The sequence below is a fragment of the Anneissia japonica genome, unplaced genomic scaffold, assembly GCF_011630105.1.
Source record: "Anneissia japonica isolate Jap-2015-1 unplaced genomic scaffold, ASM1163010v1 scaffold315_len769609_cov171, whole genome shotgun sequence".
Lineage (NCBI taxonomy): Eukaryota > Metazoa > Echinodermata > Crinoidea > Comatulida > Comatulidae > Anneissia > Anneissia japonica.
This window is the reverse complement of record NW_022758691.1, coordinates 620,420-637,478: the sequence shown is the minus strand read 5'-3', so window position 1 is coordinate 637,478 and position 17,059 is coordinate 620,420. Positions and strand designations below refer to the sequence as shown.

At 35.5% G+C, this 17,059-nt stretch overlaps 2 protein-coding genes across 2 annotated transcripts in view; both read right to left on the bottom strand.

Moving 5' to 3' along the window:
• Positions 1 to 696: 696 nt before the first annotated feature.
• Positions 697 to 9,412, bottom strand: LOC117125322. Its single transcript, XM_033271788.1, has 5 exons — positions 5,349 to 9,412; positions 4,392 to 4,550; positions 3,215 to 3,312; positions 2,706 to 2,799; positions 697 to 1,898 (listed from the first exon to the last, which is right to left on the bottom strand). Exons 1-5 carry the CDS (start codon positions 9,352 to 9,354, stop codon positions 1,765 to 1,767), a joined length of 4,491 nt encoding a protein of 1,496 aa, XP_033127679.1. The 5' UTR covers positions 9,355 to 9,412; the 3' UTR covers positions 697 to 1,764.
• A 616-nt stretch (positions 9,413 to 10,028) lies between these two features.
• The window catches only part of LOC117125347 (fibrillin-1-like), a 14,978-nt gene continuing 7,947 nt past the window's right edge, over positions 10,029 to 17,059 (bottom strand). The window contains exons 5-13 of the mRNA XM_033271825.1: positions 16,622 to 16,738; positions 16,390 to 16,485; positions 15,941 to 16,054; positions 15,741 to 15,851; positions 15,260 to 15,382; positions 12,253 to 12,426; positions 11,774 to 11,950; positions 10,281 to 11,557; positions 10,029 to 10,175 (exon numbers count right to left, since the gene is read on the bottom strand). Coding sequence (XP_033127716.1) covers positions 10,029 to 10,175; positions 10,281 to 11,557; positions 11,774 to 11,950; positions 12,253 to 12,426; positions 15,260 to 15,382; positions 15,741 to 15,851; positions 15,941 to 16,054; positions 16,390 to 16,485; positions 16,622 to 16,738 — 2,336 coding nt within the window. The remainder of the gene's footprint in view (positions 10,176 to 10,280; positions 11,558 to 11,773; positions 11,951 to 12,252; positions 12,427 to 15,259; positions 15,383 to 15,740; positions 15,852 to 15,940; positions 16,055 to 16,389; positions 16,486 to 16,621; positions 16,739 to 17,059) is intronic.

The following is a 17,059-nucleotide window of genomic DNA, read 5'->3' as shown; positions in this document are numbered from 1 at the left end:
TATACAGCATTTGATGGACGGGACCTGTATGGGGGTGTAGGTGTACGTAAAAACTTTAGAAACCATTACTGGACTACATATCCCTCTAAACTACGTACAATGGAACGTACACACCCGCAGGGTTCTGGTTTATTTTACGAAATGTACGAATGTGTGACTAACCCACGTCAGTAAAATTTCTCTCTCGATCGTTCGTGGTTGGGGATACGTAATGGTATGAATCATGTCTAGCGCTTCTTTCATTTGCTTTCAATGTGTCTACATGGTAAATGTGAGAAAGTAGTAGCTGTCTCCCATCGACCATCTTGGATTTGCCGTCTCAAAATAAGAAAAAAAAAAAGTGCCCTAATTCTCCATTTTTTCCCTCAAAATTTTAGGACGAGAAACTACTTTGTTTTTGACTTGGCCTAATATTCTGACATGGCCTACTGTTCAAACGGCGCGGTGTCATTTATTCCTGGGTGAAAATAGACGAATAAGCAAGTCATGCAACGATTTCTTTCTCTCATTAGGTCAACGAACTACTGTATACAGTTCATGGTCTAGAGCACAATACACTGTAAATGCCTTTGAACATAAAATAGATATTTTGTTTCTTTGTTCGATATATATTAAGGTTTTTGTTTGTATTGTCGGAAAACTAAATATTATATTTTAACACTAAGTCAACACCATGAATACATTTCAGAAGCCATATTTTCGCATCATTTGAATTCATTCAATGTAATTTCCTTCAGGTATTTACGTAGCTTCATGCCACGGTATTTTGCGCTACAAGAAATACTTTTTGAAAGCCTATTTCTAAAGCAATTGAAATATCGGCAAGCACGTTTTGTTGAACTATTTTGTTCAAAAGACGCCTCTGGTCAAAAGCAATTCGTTCAGCTCGGATGTATAATGCCGATATATTGTAAAAAATTATTCAAATTAGTGATTTTAGTGACGTACATACCGTAAAAATTCACTTCCTTATAGAGACATGTAATCATACACCCACGCTTCCCAAACTGTGGGTCGCAACCAAAAAATGGGCCGCCAAACAGATTGTCAATTCATACGTGGTAATTTACATGGTCTTTAACAGATCTGACGACTTGAAAACAGTATGTTAGGTGAACTCTCATTAGAACAATATTTTATAATATGTCCACAATGAATATCGTATATCTTACAACAACATTATGGTATAAATCTAAACATTCCACTGTTTGAAAACAAGTATAGGCATTAACTTAAAATAGAAACGCTGTTATGTGACCTAAAAGAATAGCATTTTCCCAATAAATTTTAAAAGGGTACCTATACAAATGCTAACAATAATAATACAGTTAAAAATCCGCTCTCCCAATGTATTTGGTTGGTTGATATAATGGTAACCATTAGAGCTAAAATGAAGGTTTATGTTTATCAAATATATTATCTAAATATTGAAAATATTTGTTTGCAAAAACGCCCATCCAATATTTTAAGATTTTGGGTACGAACTACACACACACACACATATCGTTTAAATACGTAAATGAACAATATATTTTGCATAAAAGCCTGTAACTATAATTATTGTAGGTACAAAAAGGCTAAATTGCAAACTACATATGAATAATAATCTGTTCCTTTAAGATTTATTCTGACGTTTTTAGTTGTGTTTCAACTCGAGTATACTGTACAATGTTTCTTTGATTCTATTGAAAGCAAATGAAAATTTCTGATGTCTAATCAGTAGTCCTTAATATTTTAAACAGCAATGACATCGAAGGTACAATACTACAGGGAATCCGTCGCGTAAACACCGTCTAGTCCGTTCGAGTATATATTTTCTTCGCGTTTTATAGGCTCTAGAATTTCATCAGATAACATAGCTTCTTCTTCGAACTTGGCTTTCTTCTTAAAATGAATGACTACAAAATAAAAGATTATTATTCTAATTACTGGATTAGATATCCTATTTATTATTATTCTAAATATTATTTATTTTGTTATACTAGTTAATATTATTGTATTATTGTAGTTTTCTTCAACATCATCATCATCAGCAGCAGCAGCAGCAGCTGAAGTAATTGCATTTGATAAACTTTTTCTAAAATTCTAAAAATGAAGGATATACATAACAACGAAACAAGAAATAAATGTAATTACCAAACACCATGAAAAAAATAAAGTTGGACAAAAAGGTATAGCTTACAGGGGCTGCAAAATTTGGAATAGTTTATCTGATCATATAAAACACTGCAACTTAATTGGTGAATTCAAGACACGAGTCCACACACACCTATTTAATCACTATGTTCAATAATTAATATTATGTAAAATAAGAATAATGTTGATTTTATTTAGGGTCACTGTTATCATTGTCAGTATTATTATTGTCTTATTTATTTTATGTTAATAGAAATTAGTATTACTATTGTTATTATCATTATGAATATTATTATGATTAAGCTTGCTATTTATTGTTATTATTATTTTATCAATACAGGTCATACGCCTTAAAGCTTTGCTTATTTTATGACCTTTTCCGTACAAACCATTAGTATTCTGTTATGCATCCATCAATTATGTTTAAGATATATACTGTAATGTATAACTTTAAATATCATGAAATGGTATGCAATAAATGGTACAAAATTACTACCGAAATTATACAAAATATTAGTGGTATAGTTATAATTTATCTTTTTGCCCATAATGGAATAAAAATTTCATACCAATGAATACGATGACAATCACGGAAATGAAAACGAATGCGACAGATCCAACAGAAGCAATAAGCACTGTAGGTGGGCCAACAACGCTGTTGACCTGAAAATGAAAGATGATGATGTCACACCTTCAATCTTCAAACATAATCCTCACAAGGGATAACATATTATTCCAAAGGTAATTTGAATTAGGAAAGAATTATCAAATAAATGATGTAGACATATTCAAACTCCGCTTGTTCTATCGCCTTAATAATGGCATTTTCCTCTGTCACACTATATAACAGTCCTGGCTTCATTCAAAAATATCTTTAAACCGTAGAGAAATTTTACAAAAATGAATTTTATTTAAGCTATTTCCTTGTTATTTGATGAACAGTTTAATCACTGTTAATTGTTAAGGACTGTCGTTTTACTATGTTGAACATTTCTGTCTGGCTTTTTGAGCAATTTACATGCCTTTAACCGGCGTAAGTACGTATAAGACTACATAATGAAAAGGGAATGTACGGTACCGTTGGTTTGTTGAGGTGTATTGTCGTAGTCACAGCAGGTTGGTGTATTGTCATAGTCACAGCAGGTTGGTGTATTGTAGTTACATCGGGCTCTTCAGCTATAAAGAGAGTATTTGTAAAGATTTAGTTTAATTTCTATCTTATTAATACTATACTTTTAAAATTATTCTCCATGGTCAGTTGTAAGGGCTGAGAATATCAGGATCTTAAAAGTAGGTGTTTTACAGGGCCGTAGCCACGATAAATATAGTGGTCAGATTGCGAGCGAAGCGAGGAATGAGGCTAAGGCAAGGGGGAGGAAGTGGTCGCCAAGAGGTTCAGGGGGTTCAGGGGCCGAAGGCCCTAGGGAAATTTTCTATTTTTACATTATAATAGACACATTTTAATGATGTTCTGTATTAGTAATCTAATATTGTTGATTTGCCTTTTGACATTGTCAATTTTTTTGGATTATGGCTTTACAAAGAAAAATTGCAACGTATGGAAGGTGTGATGAAAGAACCGACGGTATGGTTATGTTTTTCAATTTACAGAGTGCAAAATACAAAGAGTCCCTAAACGCTATTAAAAATCAAGTGTAAAGGTGGAACGGAAACCAAAACCAAAATGTAATATATGAAGTGAAATTTGAAATAGTGGATTATTAGATCGTGTTTCAAAGCTAAGGAGTGAATGAGTGTGCACGAGTGTTTCTGGAAGAAGGAGAAAGCTATGACAACCGTGTTCTGTTATGGTAATTATGGTAGGAAAAAAATAAACAATTGTCGGGGAAAACAACAATACTGTTTAATTTATAAACTGTACAATGAAATTTTGCCACTGACAGTTTTAGTATGTTAGTCCCTGGCATGGCTGGGCCGCGGCTTGGTGAAAAATAAGTCCTAGTTTCTTAATTAATCATTATAAATCTTATAAGAAAATAATGTAAACTAGCTTTAACCATTCACCCTAGAGTTCACAGACATGTGGTTCCTGGGTTATATCAAGAGAAAATAAACATACAGGTGGAATTTATCCCTTTTCCCAATCCAAAACCTAATCGGTTAATCTTTGGTCTGTTAAAAAGTGGTCAGGTTGAAACCTGGCCAACCGTACCGGTGGCTACGGCCATGCTTTATTATACAATTTTAATGATTTCTATTATAATGATTGATCCTATAAATCAAAGAAAACTCACTGGATTTTTGGTGGCAGTCTCTTGAACCGATATCCGTTGTACTCTGACATTCGAGGCAGCTTGGCTGACCAGCGTCCGGTTGGTAAGTTCCTTCTGGGCACATTTCACACACTGCTGGTAGAAGGTCATTACTTCTAAACGATCCTGGCGGGCACTCGACTACATTTGAAATTTGATAATTGCAATAGTTAGTGTGTATATCTAAATGATATGATACATGATCAAAAGTAAGCCAGCATGGCTTTTAATTGGGCTGCGTGTCTGGAAAATGTTGTGCGCCTAATAACCACAAGGAAAAGGCGCAATATAAATGCCCATACCAGTACCAGTACCATCTCCTCAGATTTATATAAAAAAATAATACATCAATTGTAATTGTACAGTGATCTTATGTATATGCATTTTTGATGTGAATAAATAAACCTGAATATAATTACATTAAAATTAAATTTATTCGTTAGACGACTTTTGTAACTATTAAGACGTATTCTGAAGGTAAATTCAATAATTTGAATATAAAATCAACGTAATCAACAAACTAGTTTAACTATAATAATTAAATTGTATGCAATTAGGATGGTATAAGTTATCCTTTTTAAAGATGTATTGTCCCTTGCTAATGTCAAAAAATCATAAAAAATCTATTTTGAAACCAACTTTCTCATTTTGCAATAACATACAAATTATTAACTTTAAAAAATGTGTACCCTGATTTTTAAAGCAGAAAAGTATAACAAAAATAATAAAACACTTTCAGTGACTGGAAGTGTTTCTATAATTTTTTTGCTGTAAATAACTGATGGGTAGACATTTTTTAAATACACTTATTTCTTTGTTCAATTTGATAACATTTATGTTGCTTCAAAATGGGCAAGCTAATTTCAAAAATATTTTTATGATTTTTTTTGGGTATTTAGCATGGGACAATACATCTTTAAAACGTTTAGGCCAACTTACCACATAGGTATCCATTCTCATCTGCATACTGTGAAGTAGGGCAGATTGGTCCTTCAAAATAAAAGGTAAAGCTGATAACCTCCATTGTTTTACCATCCTGCTCAAATACTGCTCCGGTTTTAAAAAGATTTTCAAGTGCCAGAGCTTTGGCTTGAAGGCTTTCTATGTTCTCGGCCATTTGGTATGCAGCCTCCTCCCTACTTGAATTGAAAAGATTGAAAGACGTTACATTGGTGTGCTCAAGGGTAAATGATAGTTCAGTAAGAAATGATTCTTTCCCTGGGTGTCCTTTCGTGTGATAAAGCACGTTGAATCCTTCTTCGTCACTTCCTATGACATATTCAATTGCACTTGCAACAGACTGATTAGGATACGTTGAATTTTCTATTTCTAACAATGTTAGTTCCATAGGACTTGAAACGCCTGGCATTGTTATGTTCAATATCGTAAGTCTTGCTGGCTTAGACATCATTAATCCATGTTTGTTTGATGCTTCACAAGTGTACCAGCCGCTCTGGTGAAAACCTGGACTCAGTAACTCAAGGCCTGTGTCATTCTTACCTTCGACGAGGGCCAAATTTGATGTTAATGTTTCTTGAAAAAACCATCTGAAGTCGGCCAAAGGAAGAGAGGAAGCATTACATACGAAGAACACACCCTCAGGATTTCCATAATCAATGTCGCTATCTTCTGGATGTCGAGTTATAACTGGTGGATATTCTACAATGAGTTTACTTTGTAGTGACTGCACAGACGTGACTTCATTACTGGCATGGCACACGTAAACTCCAGAATCAGATTTTGAAACTTCCTGAATGTTTAGAGTGTTTGCAATTTCATCGTCTAAAATTCGGCCATTGAATGTCCAACTGAACGTTGGTGCAGGATCTCCAGTCGCTTGACACGTTATCTCTATATTATTTCCTACTACAGTAACAAGCTCCGACACTGGGTGCCTTGTAATGACAGGACTTTCAAGACACTGGTCATTATCCTCAGTTAGCAAGTTTGTATATTTGAGAACAAACAATGCGCTATTTTCAGCATCCTCCACACTTAGTTCCCCTTTGTTTAAGAGTGATTGAATGAATTTTGCCATAGTCAAAAATTCATTGTAACCCTGTCGACCCTCCAGCATATTATTTAAATGTTCTATATCTGTGATTAAACAATCAGTAAATATTTTACATTCAAACATTACAGTATAACTGGTAATGTATCTGTTCATTGTGGCCTCCCATTTAGAAAAAATATCGTCAGTTTCAAGCACAGACATCGTACTGTTAACCTTCATTTTTTCTGCATAAATAACGCTCGACAATGCATCGGATTCGGACTCGTCGGATGGTATATCATCCGTTTCCTCTAGCTCTTCTTTTGTTAAGTTGAAAAAAATGATTGCAGCACTTTCGTTTGCACTAATTGGAGACGACTTCGACAAGTTGTATGCATATTCTTCAAGGACAGCTTCAGACTGTTCAAAGTGTTCGGGGATTGACGAGTTTGCAATATTCAACAACGTATGGAAGGAATATTCGATGTACTTCACAAATTCAGTAAAAATGTGGCATTGTTCTTCAGTAGAAACCTCTTTCTGGTCACGCTGTATATTATCTGTTACATTGACATTGTCCGTTTTGTTGATAAAATCATAGTTAACAATATCGATTGGTGGTTGACTGATAATGGGCGAAGTGTCTCGTTTTTGATGATGAAAATAACCTGAATCAGCAAGGTAAACTTCTTGTTTCTTTCTTAATGGATTACTAACGTTACGAAATATTTCATTAGCTAAAAACTTTGCAGCATTTTCGATAGTGTAGTTTAGATTATTAAAGTCAATCAAAATTCGAATAATGCCGGAAACGTTCAATAGTGTGTGACTTATATCCATGGGAATTGTCTTCATATCTGTTACCGTCAAATCGATATTAAATCCGATTTTGTTAATAAAAAAACTGTTGCTTAATGATCCATTAATTTCAAATTGTTTAATATTCAGATCAGATTGAACATCATTTTGGACTTTTTCAAGGCCAGTCTTTGAATTATTTAGATTTTCTTGCAACACATACACCCTTTCATTCACTGCTTCCAATTGACTACTCGCATCTTCAAGTTCGATCCGAGCTTCATTCAATCTCGACTCCATTATTGTTGCATTCAATTTAGCGTTTTCAATCTCTGTTATTGGAGACACCAAGCCAGGTGCCGATGCTTCTGACTGTTTGTATAATTTATTCCTTACTTTCCGACAATTTTCGTTGCTTCTTACACAATTGGAATCAGGTATCTGGTAGCCACACGTGTTCTGCACTACCTTTGGTTTTGTTATTTGACCAATCATCGTCTTTTTCGTGCACGTACTACACGATGTGAACATAACTTCAATAACTACTGGTTTATAGCATACATAACAACATTCGGAATTCGTACATTTTGTGCGTCTGCCTGTCCTTCCTGAACGTACAACTTTGACCGTTCCTCTCACCACCTGCCCAGAAGCTATTGAAGCAACGCCGCCAACGAACAACCTACAGGCTTTGAATCTTCTCTTCTTCGAAGTACAAGCCCTACAACTATAACAACAACTGGTTGTTTCATAAACAGTAGTTTGTTTTTTTCTATTAGTACAACATGTGTAGGGAACATAAGAATAAACTTCCTCTTTTGTTTGTATGACTTCTGTCGTTGGGATACATATACCAGGACACGGTACAATCGCACATACCGAATCCAATTGGTCTTGTAGTTCAAGTATATCATCAGTTGTTTCTTCAAATGATGCCTGTGTCCGCTCTACCTCGGCATCTGCCGCCTCTAAATTACACACAGACATTTCATACTTTAATTGAGACTGAATCATTTGGGATTCTTTCATCTGTTGCTCAATCATAACATTATCTAACTTGCTTTGTGCCATTTCTACAGTCGAAATTCCCTGTGTTATTCTTTGCTCCGCCATGTGCAGATTTCTTTGTGCTGTAGTAATGGTTTTATCTTTTAAAATAGCTCCTAATGAATTTTCATTCTCTACATCAACATCTCCTTCCGCGTTTAGTATCATTGAATCCCATGAGGTCAAGTCTGAAGTGATATTTATTTTACAATCGTAAACCCCCCAAAGTCTACCCGACAAGCCAAAGTAAATACCGTCTTTTTCTATACACATCACTGTAACTTCGTTAATGCCGAGCAGATTCACACTAACACCTACTTTCCCTAAAAAACGTTCTTCAGTAGAACTCATTGCAACTAAAATTTGGGAATTATCAGGGATTGTAATAAAACTGTTCAGTGTTAGTCTATTTTTATACTCTCCTTTAAGCCAGATTGGGTCGCTATAATTATCAATAGGAAAAGAATAAACAGTGTCGCCACAATTTCTCTTCGATACAGAATCAAAAACTTTCATTCCCAAGGCAGGCATGCATAAACTTTCCGAAAAACACACTTTGCATGTGATGAAGAAACCAGTACCACTGATAGTTTCATTGACGAACGTTGATTGTATCTGAATGTATAATGCATTTCTGTTGAACTCTAATGACGCTATAGCATCATCGATATTCTCTTTCAAATAGGATGGAAACAAAAACTGATGGTTCTGCTTTCTATAAACGAGTTCGTCTTTCACAGCCCATAAATCATTCAAAGTAAATTTGCAATTAGCAGTTATATTTGACAACACACCTGCGATTACTAATACATCATCTTCCATTGTGGCTCTGTGATAAGCAAATACCAAATTTTGAAACAGCTTTGCTCTAAAACTGATCGTGATAGCCATGTTGTTTATTACTGATGGCAGTTCTTCAGCAAGCTCGGCTAATTGTGCAGATGTGTTTTCAAACTTATCAACAACTGACGTCACACTCAAGACATCGTAGGGAATTGTAAGTTGTGGTGTTAAATCGTATTGTAGCAGTACTTGGATTGGAGAATTTGCAGCCTCTGGTTGCAGTAGCCTCGAGAATGGAGTGGAATCAAATACACCAAATTGCATTGTTGATTCAATAAGTATACCATTCCTTGTAACATCACAACAGCACCAGCCTCCAGAAAAGTCTAGAAAGAAGATTTACATGAAAACTTTAATACTGTAACTTCGGTAGAAACAGTGTGTTTGATCTTTTTTCCCAATTTTCCAGATCCGATTTTGGCATCAAATATTATGAAAAGTACAACAGTTATACATCTTGTTGAGTTTATAAGCTATTTAATACTCGCACCTATGGCTGAAACTTAGTGTGAACAGTATTACTAGTGGGAGGTGTAGGAAATTACCACAGCCTTACATATTGTGGCCAAAATGCCAAACTAAAGATAGATGGGTACTCCGAGTTTGTGCATCCAGAGCTTCAGGTGAATGTGAAGAACTTCACAGCCCGTCAACAGTCTATACATGGCCCTGTCTCTTATACACATCTAGATGTGTATAAGAGACAGACATTATCTAACTTGCTTTGTGCCATTTCTACAGTCGAAATTCCCTGTGTTATTCTTTGCTCCGCCATGTGCAGATTTCTTTGTGCTGTAGTAATGGTTTTATCTTTTAAAATAGCTCCTAATGAATTTTCATTCTCTACATCAACATCTCCTTCCGCGTTTAGTATCATTGAATCCCATGAGGTCAAGTCTGAAGTGATATTTATTTTACAATCGTAAACCCCCCAAAGTCTACCCGACAAGAGCGATGGGAGCATCTGTTGACATCGATGTAAATTCAAGTAAGACGTCTTCCCCATATACTTTCCAATAAAGTTTCAATTTCACTGTGCCAAATTGTTGAAGTAACCACGGTCGTATGAATAATTCACTGAATAACTACAGTATAAATAAAGAAAAATAAATAATTGAGTCAGTCCTATTAAAAGGCTACATCCTTGTGCATTAAACTCTTAAGCACCAGCAGCACCCAGCAAGACTTACCACTGATGTGTCCTCCAAGCATACGTTGATATCACCTTCTTTCTCAATTGCTGCGTTAACTGATTGGTTTATGTTGTACGAATATTGGAGATTAGACCACAAATTAATTTGGTTCCCAGTGGCTCCTTGCGAAGTTAAGCTATTTGTAGTTGAGAACGCTAATCCAGTAACGTTGATGCTTAAGTTGGGTGTATGGCCTACACCCTGGGTGTAGTTCAAGATATTTCTGGAACTGTGTGGAAATGTTAAAATTACACTTCCAAGTGTAACATCGCAAACTCCTATAGCCAAACAGTACTTCTCTTTAATTGGGGTAAGAGGCAAATAAAGGATCCTTCCTCCGATGATTACTTCTGCCTTTTGGAGCAAATATACGAAGTACTGACCTTCAGCCATAACAGGAGCCTTCGCACACCACTTGTTTTCTTTTGTCTTATCACCGCTTAGGACTGAACCGGAAAATGCTGATTTCGACTGCTCTGGATCAATTTCGATAGATATGAATGTTATCCAGTCTGGTAAAATATGTTCAAGTTGATTTATGTAAGTGCGATACATCGAATGTTTTTCCACATACCATTGTATATCGTCCTCAGTTAGACCCATGCTCTTGCAGATTTCATGTGGCTCTGGAATAACATAATAATTATATGAATACCCTTCGAAATTAATCGGTAGTTGAAGAGTGGATGTATTCAGCGACACTACTCCAGTTGTTATCAACCGTGTGTCCTTGTACCTCCATTTCTCTGTAGATACCAGTTTAGCTTGTAGACCCTTTTCTCTGCATATTGATTGATCTTCAACCTCAAAACAACCGCCTGGTATTTGATAACCTGGTAAAAAATGTACATTGTTTTCGGGGTATTGTTCATAAATATATAGCTCTTCATATTCTGGCGTTGCGAAAGATTCAGCGTCTTCTCCCGCCAAGACAAAATATATAGCTGTGAAACCTTGAGTAATGCCTCGTACGGAAACCTTATTTATCGTCGAAGAAGGCGTAAATCTAAGATGTAAAGGCTCAATTGACAGACGAGTCACATCAGTTACAATCTTCAGTTCAAGTTTTGTTTTTGGTTGTGCAACAAACTTAAGGTCACTGTATGTATTATTTAAAATAATCCTTGGCCATGTAGGTATCTTGATGAAACCATTCGAGCACCTGGTACCTGTGTAACCAGTTCCAGAACAATCGCAGTAAAAACCATTGACGTCCGACGGAGAAACATGGCATACACCATTTTCGCACGGTGAGGGTTCACAAGCTTGGAGTTCTAAGTTAATAACAAGTATAGCAAGTCAATAACATATATTTCGGTAAATTTTAACAATAGTGTTATTTTTATTATCATAAAAATATTAATTTCTATCATTGATATTGTTAATTTACTATTGTTATAATTATAATCATTATTATTGTTCGTTATTAGTAGTCGTTTATATTAATATTATCATTATTTTGATTTAATGCACAAAATGCAGCATATTACCCAGACACTCAGGAGCACTGGCATTCCAATTCCCTGATTCCATGCAAACTAGTTTGAGGTCATGTGTCAAACTGTAACCATTGTCACAGCCAAATCCACAAACGTTCGAAATGGAATTTTCACAGGGGAAAAGAATGTATCCGTTCACTGGTGAATCCAATTCGGGACAAAGGATTTCTAAAACAAGTATAAGAGTTAAAAATTTATTCTTTATAAGAGTAAACGTGAAAACATAAAGGATAAGTAAAAGTATAGGCCTTGGAGTAAAAGTATAAGTATAAGAGTGATTAAAATATAACGTTGGATAAAGTGTTTTTCAAAAAAATATATTTATTTTGCTTTACAATATTCAAAAAATTAATGTAAAGTAAGCCTTTTTTGACAATATGAAATTAATTTTTTGCTGGTTTATCGCCCCTTGACTACGAATATGATTACACGCCAATTTAAGGGATTAAGCAAAGAATAGTAATGCTTACCTTCACACCGTGTAGACGTTCCACTCCATTCACCAGATGGGAGGCACGTGCGATTCGAAGATCCAGTCAAATGATGATACCGTCCACAAGTAAATGTGCAAGACTCTCCAGTTGTGAAACCGGTGCAATTCCTCGTGCTATTGAAAGGAATACCAATGTCGACACATGGGTTTGCTGCAGGAGGATAATGACAACAAATAGAATAAAATAGAATAGTACTACTGTATGTTTTAAAATGCATAGATCGGGGAGTATCACATTGATCTTTTAATTCTGTTGAAAACTAGTGTTGTTCCGCACATGTGCAAAGGAGTGTGAAATTAAATTTGTATTTTGGTTACTATTATAATTAAAGAGTTGGTTTGGGTACCAACATGATCGAATCAATATTTATTCGTTGCAGTATTATGTTATACTTACGTGTGTGTACGTACCGTACTCGCGCGAATAAACCCCCAGGCGCCTAAAATATTTTTTTGCACTTTTTGAGGGCGCTTATCGAGGTGCTTATAAAAAACAGAATGGAAATTGAGGGAGAGCTTAGGAGGGACGTAGTCAGGATTTCGAAAAGGGGAGCCGTTGTGCGAGGTATGTAGTACCGAGCGGATGTGGGTGTTCCCCTTCCTACGGCCTGGGAACGCCCAGGGGGAGGGGGAGAGCTCCCCTGGGAGGTACCGCACTCTGAAAGTTTAAGGACTGTGTTGAGAGGATAAAGTGAAAATTGCAATAGAAACACCATAAATAATATTAGTAAGCCTAACAACAATAATTATAGCAATAACTCAATAGTGGCGGATCCAGAAATTCGAAAGAGCGGTGACCCAGAGAGGGACTTTCATAGACTGAATTTATAATTAGGGCATTGAATTCGCCGCTGCTTAAAACATTCTTTATCCAAAGTAGTTATAATCATGAAAAATGGGCATGAAAAACCAGATCATATCCTGAACGCAAATTTACGCATCCTCCCCTCAGCAGTCACAAGACATACTGTACTCTGAGTTAGGTGCCGACTCAATGGAGTTTATTGTCATACCCAGGGAAGGGCGCATATCTTTTTTGAAAGGTGGGGGTGGGGAGACATTTTGTGAGTCCACATCCACCTCAGACCCAGCACAATAAAAAGCGCCAACAAATTTCTCATGATCTTTTATCTTTTTCGGCAACCATAGAGATCTTTTTAATATGTGTGATGTACCATATAATATAAAGCTTAAAAACATTGTCTTAATTGTATGTACTTTACATACTTCAAAACTATGATTTCACAACGACCTCAGCCCCACCATGGTTTAGAAAATTTGAGGAAATACCTCTATATGGCCGGAAATGACACTTTTATATAGTAAAATTCATCATCATCATCACATTACCATTATATGCCTACAATTTTCTCATAATGTTTTATCAGAGATTTTCGGCAACTATAGAGATCTACCGGTAATTAATATCCAGGACAACTTGGGTCTGACTAGGCCTATACTAAGGACATCCTATACTAAGCTTTAACTACTATAATAATTATGAGCAACAAATCACATATTTCCTTTTCGCCTTTAGAACAATTTTTAATATTATTAATATTATTATCTATTATAACAATCACCGTCGTCGTCGTCGTCATCCTCCTCCTCCTCCTCCTCCTCATCATCGTCATCATCATCATCGTCGTCGTCATCATCATCGTCATTACTACTACTACTACTACTACTACTACTACTACTACTACTACTACTACTACTACTACTACTACTACTACTACTACTACTAGTAGTAGTAGTAGTAGTAGTAGTAATATTACACAAAACTTTATAAACGCTTGCAAGAGGATAAAAACCAAACTAAACCATCGATAAGTGCACAATTTAGGCTCTTGGACCTCCGCTTAATATCACATTTCTGTATCTTAAAAGACATAGCCAGGGATTTATGAATTTAAGACGAATTAAAGTCTGATGAATCCGCCCCTTGAGCGGTATCCGTTATAAATCCGAAAATTATTTTTTTTTGCATTATCGTGTATAGTGAAAAATTGATTAATTTAACGAATATTCCACTATACTAATATATACTATCAGGTTAGCGGGTGACTTTGATTGATCTACAAATTTATAGTAGGTTTCTATCAGAGCACGGGGCACAAAGCTATAGTATAAAGAGTCAATTAGAAATTGTACAGGATTTAAATCAACACCAAACTATATGTTGAACGTGTGCTGAAGCATATTTTTACATATTTTAGCAGTATTCATTTTGAGTGGTTCCAGGAAATAATTAGTACTGTATTGGCTAGCAAGAACAAGCTATAAAATTCTAACACTGTTTACAAAGGGGGGGGGGGGGGTGTACCACGGCTCCCAGGGCTTCCCCTCTGTATACGTCCCTGGCGCTTAGCCTATATGAAAATCGACGAGTGGGTTCTTATGAGAATTTAGGGGGCGCTTTTTGGATGAAATAAGGACATCTGGAAACCGAAGATAAACGAATGGTTCTGGTGCAGAAAAAATAATCGTCCAGAGAGCATGGATCGACATAGGAACAATCTGTGAGACAACAGCAAATGAAATTAGTAGTGGTGGTGGTGGTAAACTTGTTGGCCACCTGCCGATTGAAGTTAGAAGGATCATTGCAAGGTTTCTTGAAACTCAAGATGAGAAGGTGCAAATTGTTGGGAAAACAAAAATAGAAGTAAGACTAGACAAATGTAAGAGGAAATTTTTGTCGATACTATGCTCTCATCTGTCCAGGAGAAATATCCTCATTTTGAAATTGACATAAGAAGAAAATGTGAATCCACTCCGCAGTTCAATCACGCTAACCACAGTACCAGGATTGATTGGACTATTGGCTTGCTAAATAAAAAAATCACATGAACATTTTTTTTTTAAATTATTGAATTCGAGGGGCGCTTAAGAAAATGTTCACGCTTATTTGAGCGCTCATTCAAACGGCGCGCTTATTCGCGCGAGTACGGTATGTGTATAGGCCTATGTAATAAAAATACTACCTGAGCATGTTCTTTGATCATAATTCAGAGTCCAGCCACGCGAACAGCTGCACAAGTAGCTACCAGCAGTATTGGTGCACTCCTGGTCGCATTCGGACGATCCAGCAACACATTCATTTATATCTACAGTATATAAAAACACATTATAGAAGAGAGTACAAATATTTGTACCTAGGCATGCAACGGACTTATTTTATATATTACATAGATCCTAGGAAGTTAATTTGCTAAAAGTACGGATATGATCTAAATTATTGCTTTTTGTGGAATAGTCAAAATTAGAATGAAATTGCAAAAACACGACTAAATTTGTTTCTAATACACAGTAGTATCCTAGGTAGCAAATACGCTGTCTACATTAAGGAGGCTTCTTCTATGAATGGAATAAACTATATGAAACACAAGATTCTGTAGACCAAATCCAGTACCGTTTCGATTTTAATCCTAGGGAAAATATTATGAACTCCAGAGGGTAAAATACCTTCACAGTGGTAAGAATCGACAACCTCGTATCCCGAATCGCAGGTGCATACGAAACTTCCGATTGTGTTAACGCATGTGTCACAGTTGGCAAAATCACATTCATTGATATCTACCATTGAATAAAAAATTCATCACAATGCTTAATTGGGTTTAAAATGTAGGTTTGTTATAAAAGAAAAAGATTGAAACTTAACGTACCGGTGCAGTTGCTTGTTCCGAGGAATCCGTCTTGACAAGAGCATTTGAAACTGCCCTGTAAATTCTCACATATCTGACTACAATTACCGTTGTTCACAGTGCATTCATCAATATCTTTAAAAAAAAAGTTATCTTTTTATTATTATTATTATTATTTTTCATTTGAACTATATTTCAAGCGGATGACCCTTGCAGCTAAGCCAGGAACAGCTAACATGCGGGGGCCCTCTTATAATGATGTTATGAGTTATATAGTATAAATTCAAGGAAGGCGAAATAAGTATACTTCTTTCAAAAAACGTTTTCTTAAGACATACTAAATTGTAAAACAATTTTTTGATTGTCAATATTTCTGATTACAGTATAATGTAATTGTACTACGTGTAAATTACATAACTAGTAATAGTTAAGGCGTGTTTATTAAATTTCAACAACCTGCATCAGTTTACCTTCTTCGCATCTTTCCCCAGAGTAAGTGTCCGGGCAATCACATGTATTTGGTCCAATGCAGTGCCCATTATTTTGACAATATGGTTGACAGACGGCTAGAGAATGAATATGAGGGACTCATTAGGCCTATAAATAGTTTGATATCTTATTAAATATATATCCAACTAAATTTCGAATGACATATGATCATTAAAGAAGTATAAATGCGACAAAACTGTAGGAGATACTTACGAACACAATCTGTAAGTTGTGATAGTGAATAACCATCGTAGCAGGAGCATCTAAACCCTCCAGGATAATTCTCACATACTTGTTCACATCCGCCATTTTTATTTAAACATTCATTAACTAAAGTAAGCGAAACAACTTTTAACGTCAAATTTGTTGATTAGAAAATATAATGGTATTTGTGTTCGTTTAAACAAGTCTTGGTGATAACATCAAGTGGTTTTGATTTATTGGTTCTACAGACTACAATATGTGTATATGTATGTATATGTATGTATATACATATACATACATATACACATATACATATTATACATACACACACATGTACCTATACACCCATACACACATACATATGCCAAAAAAAAAAAAAAAAAAAGAAAAAAACATACAAAGACAAATAAAAATATAATAAAAACACAAAAAAAAACACAAACAAAA

What these genes read in the sequence shown, in the direction of transcription:
- LOC117125322 (XM_033271788.1), bottom strand. Translation starts at nt 9,354, where the DNA reads ATGCAATTTGGTGTATTTGATTCCACTCCATTCTCGAGGCTACTGCAA. An exon ending in TGAGAATGGATACCTATGTG is followed by an intron (nt 4,551 to 5,348) that starts GTAAGTTGGCCT and finishes TTTCAAATGTAG; the next exon opens with TCGAGTGCCCGCCAGGATCG. An exon ending in TACACCTCAACAAACCAACG is followed by an intron (nt 2,800 to 3,214) that starts GTACCGTACATT and finishes TTTCATTTTCAG; the next exon opens with GTCAACAGCGTTGTTGGCCC.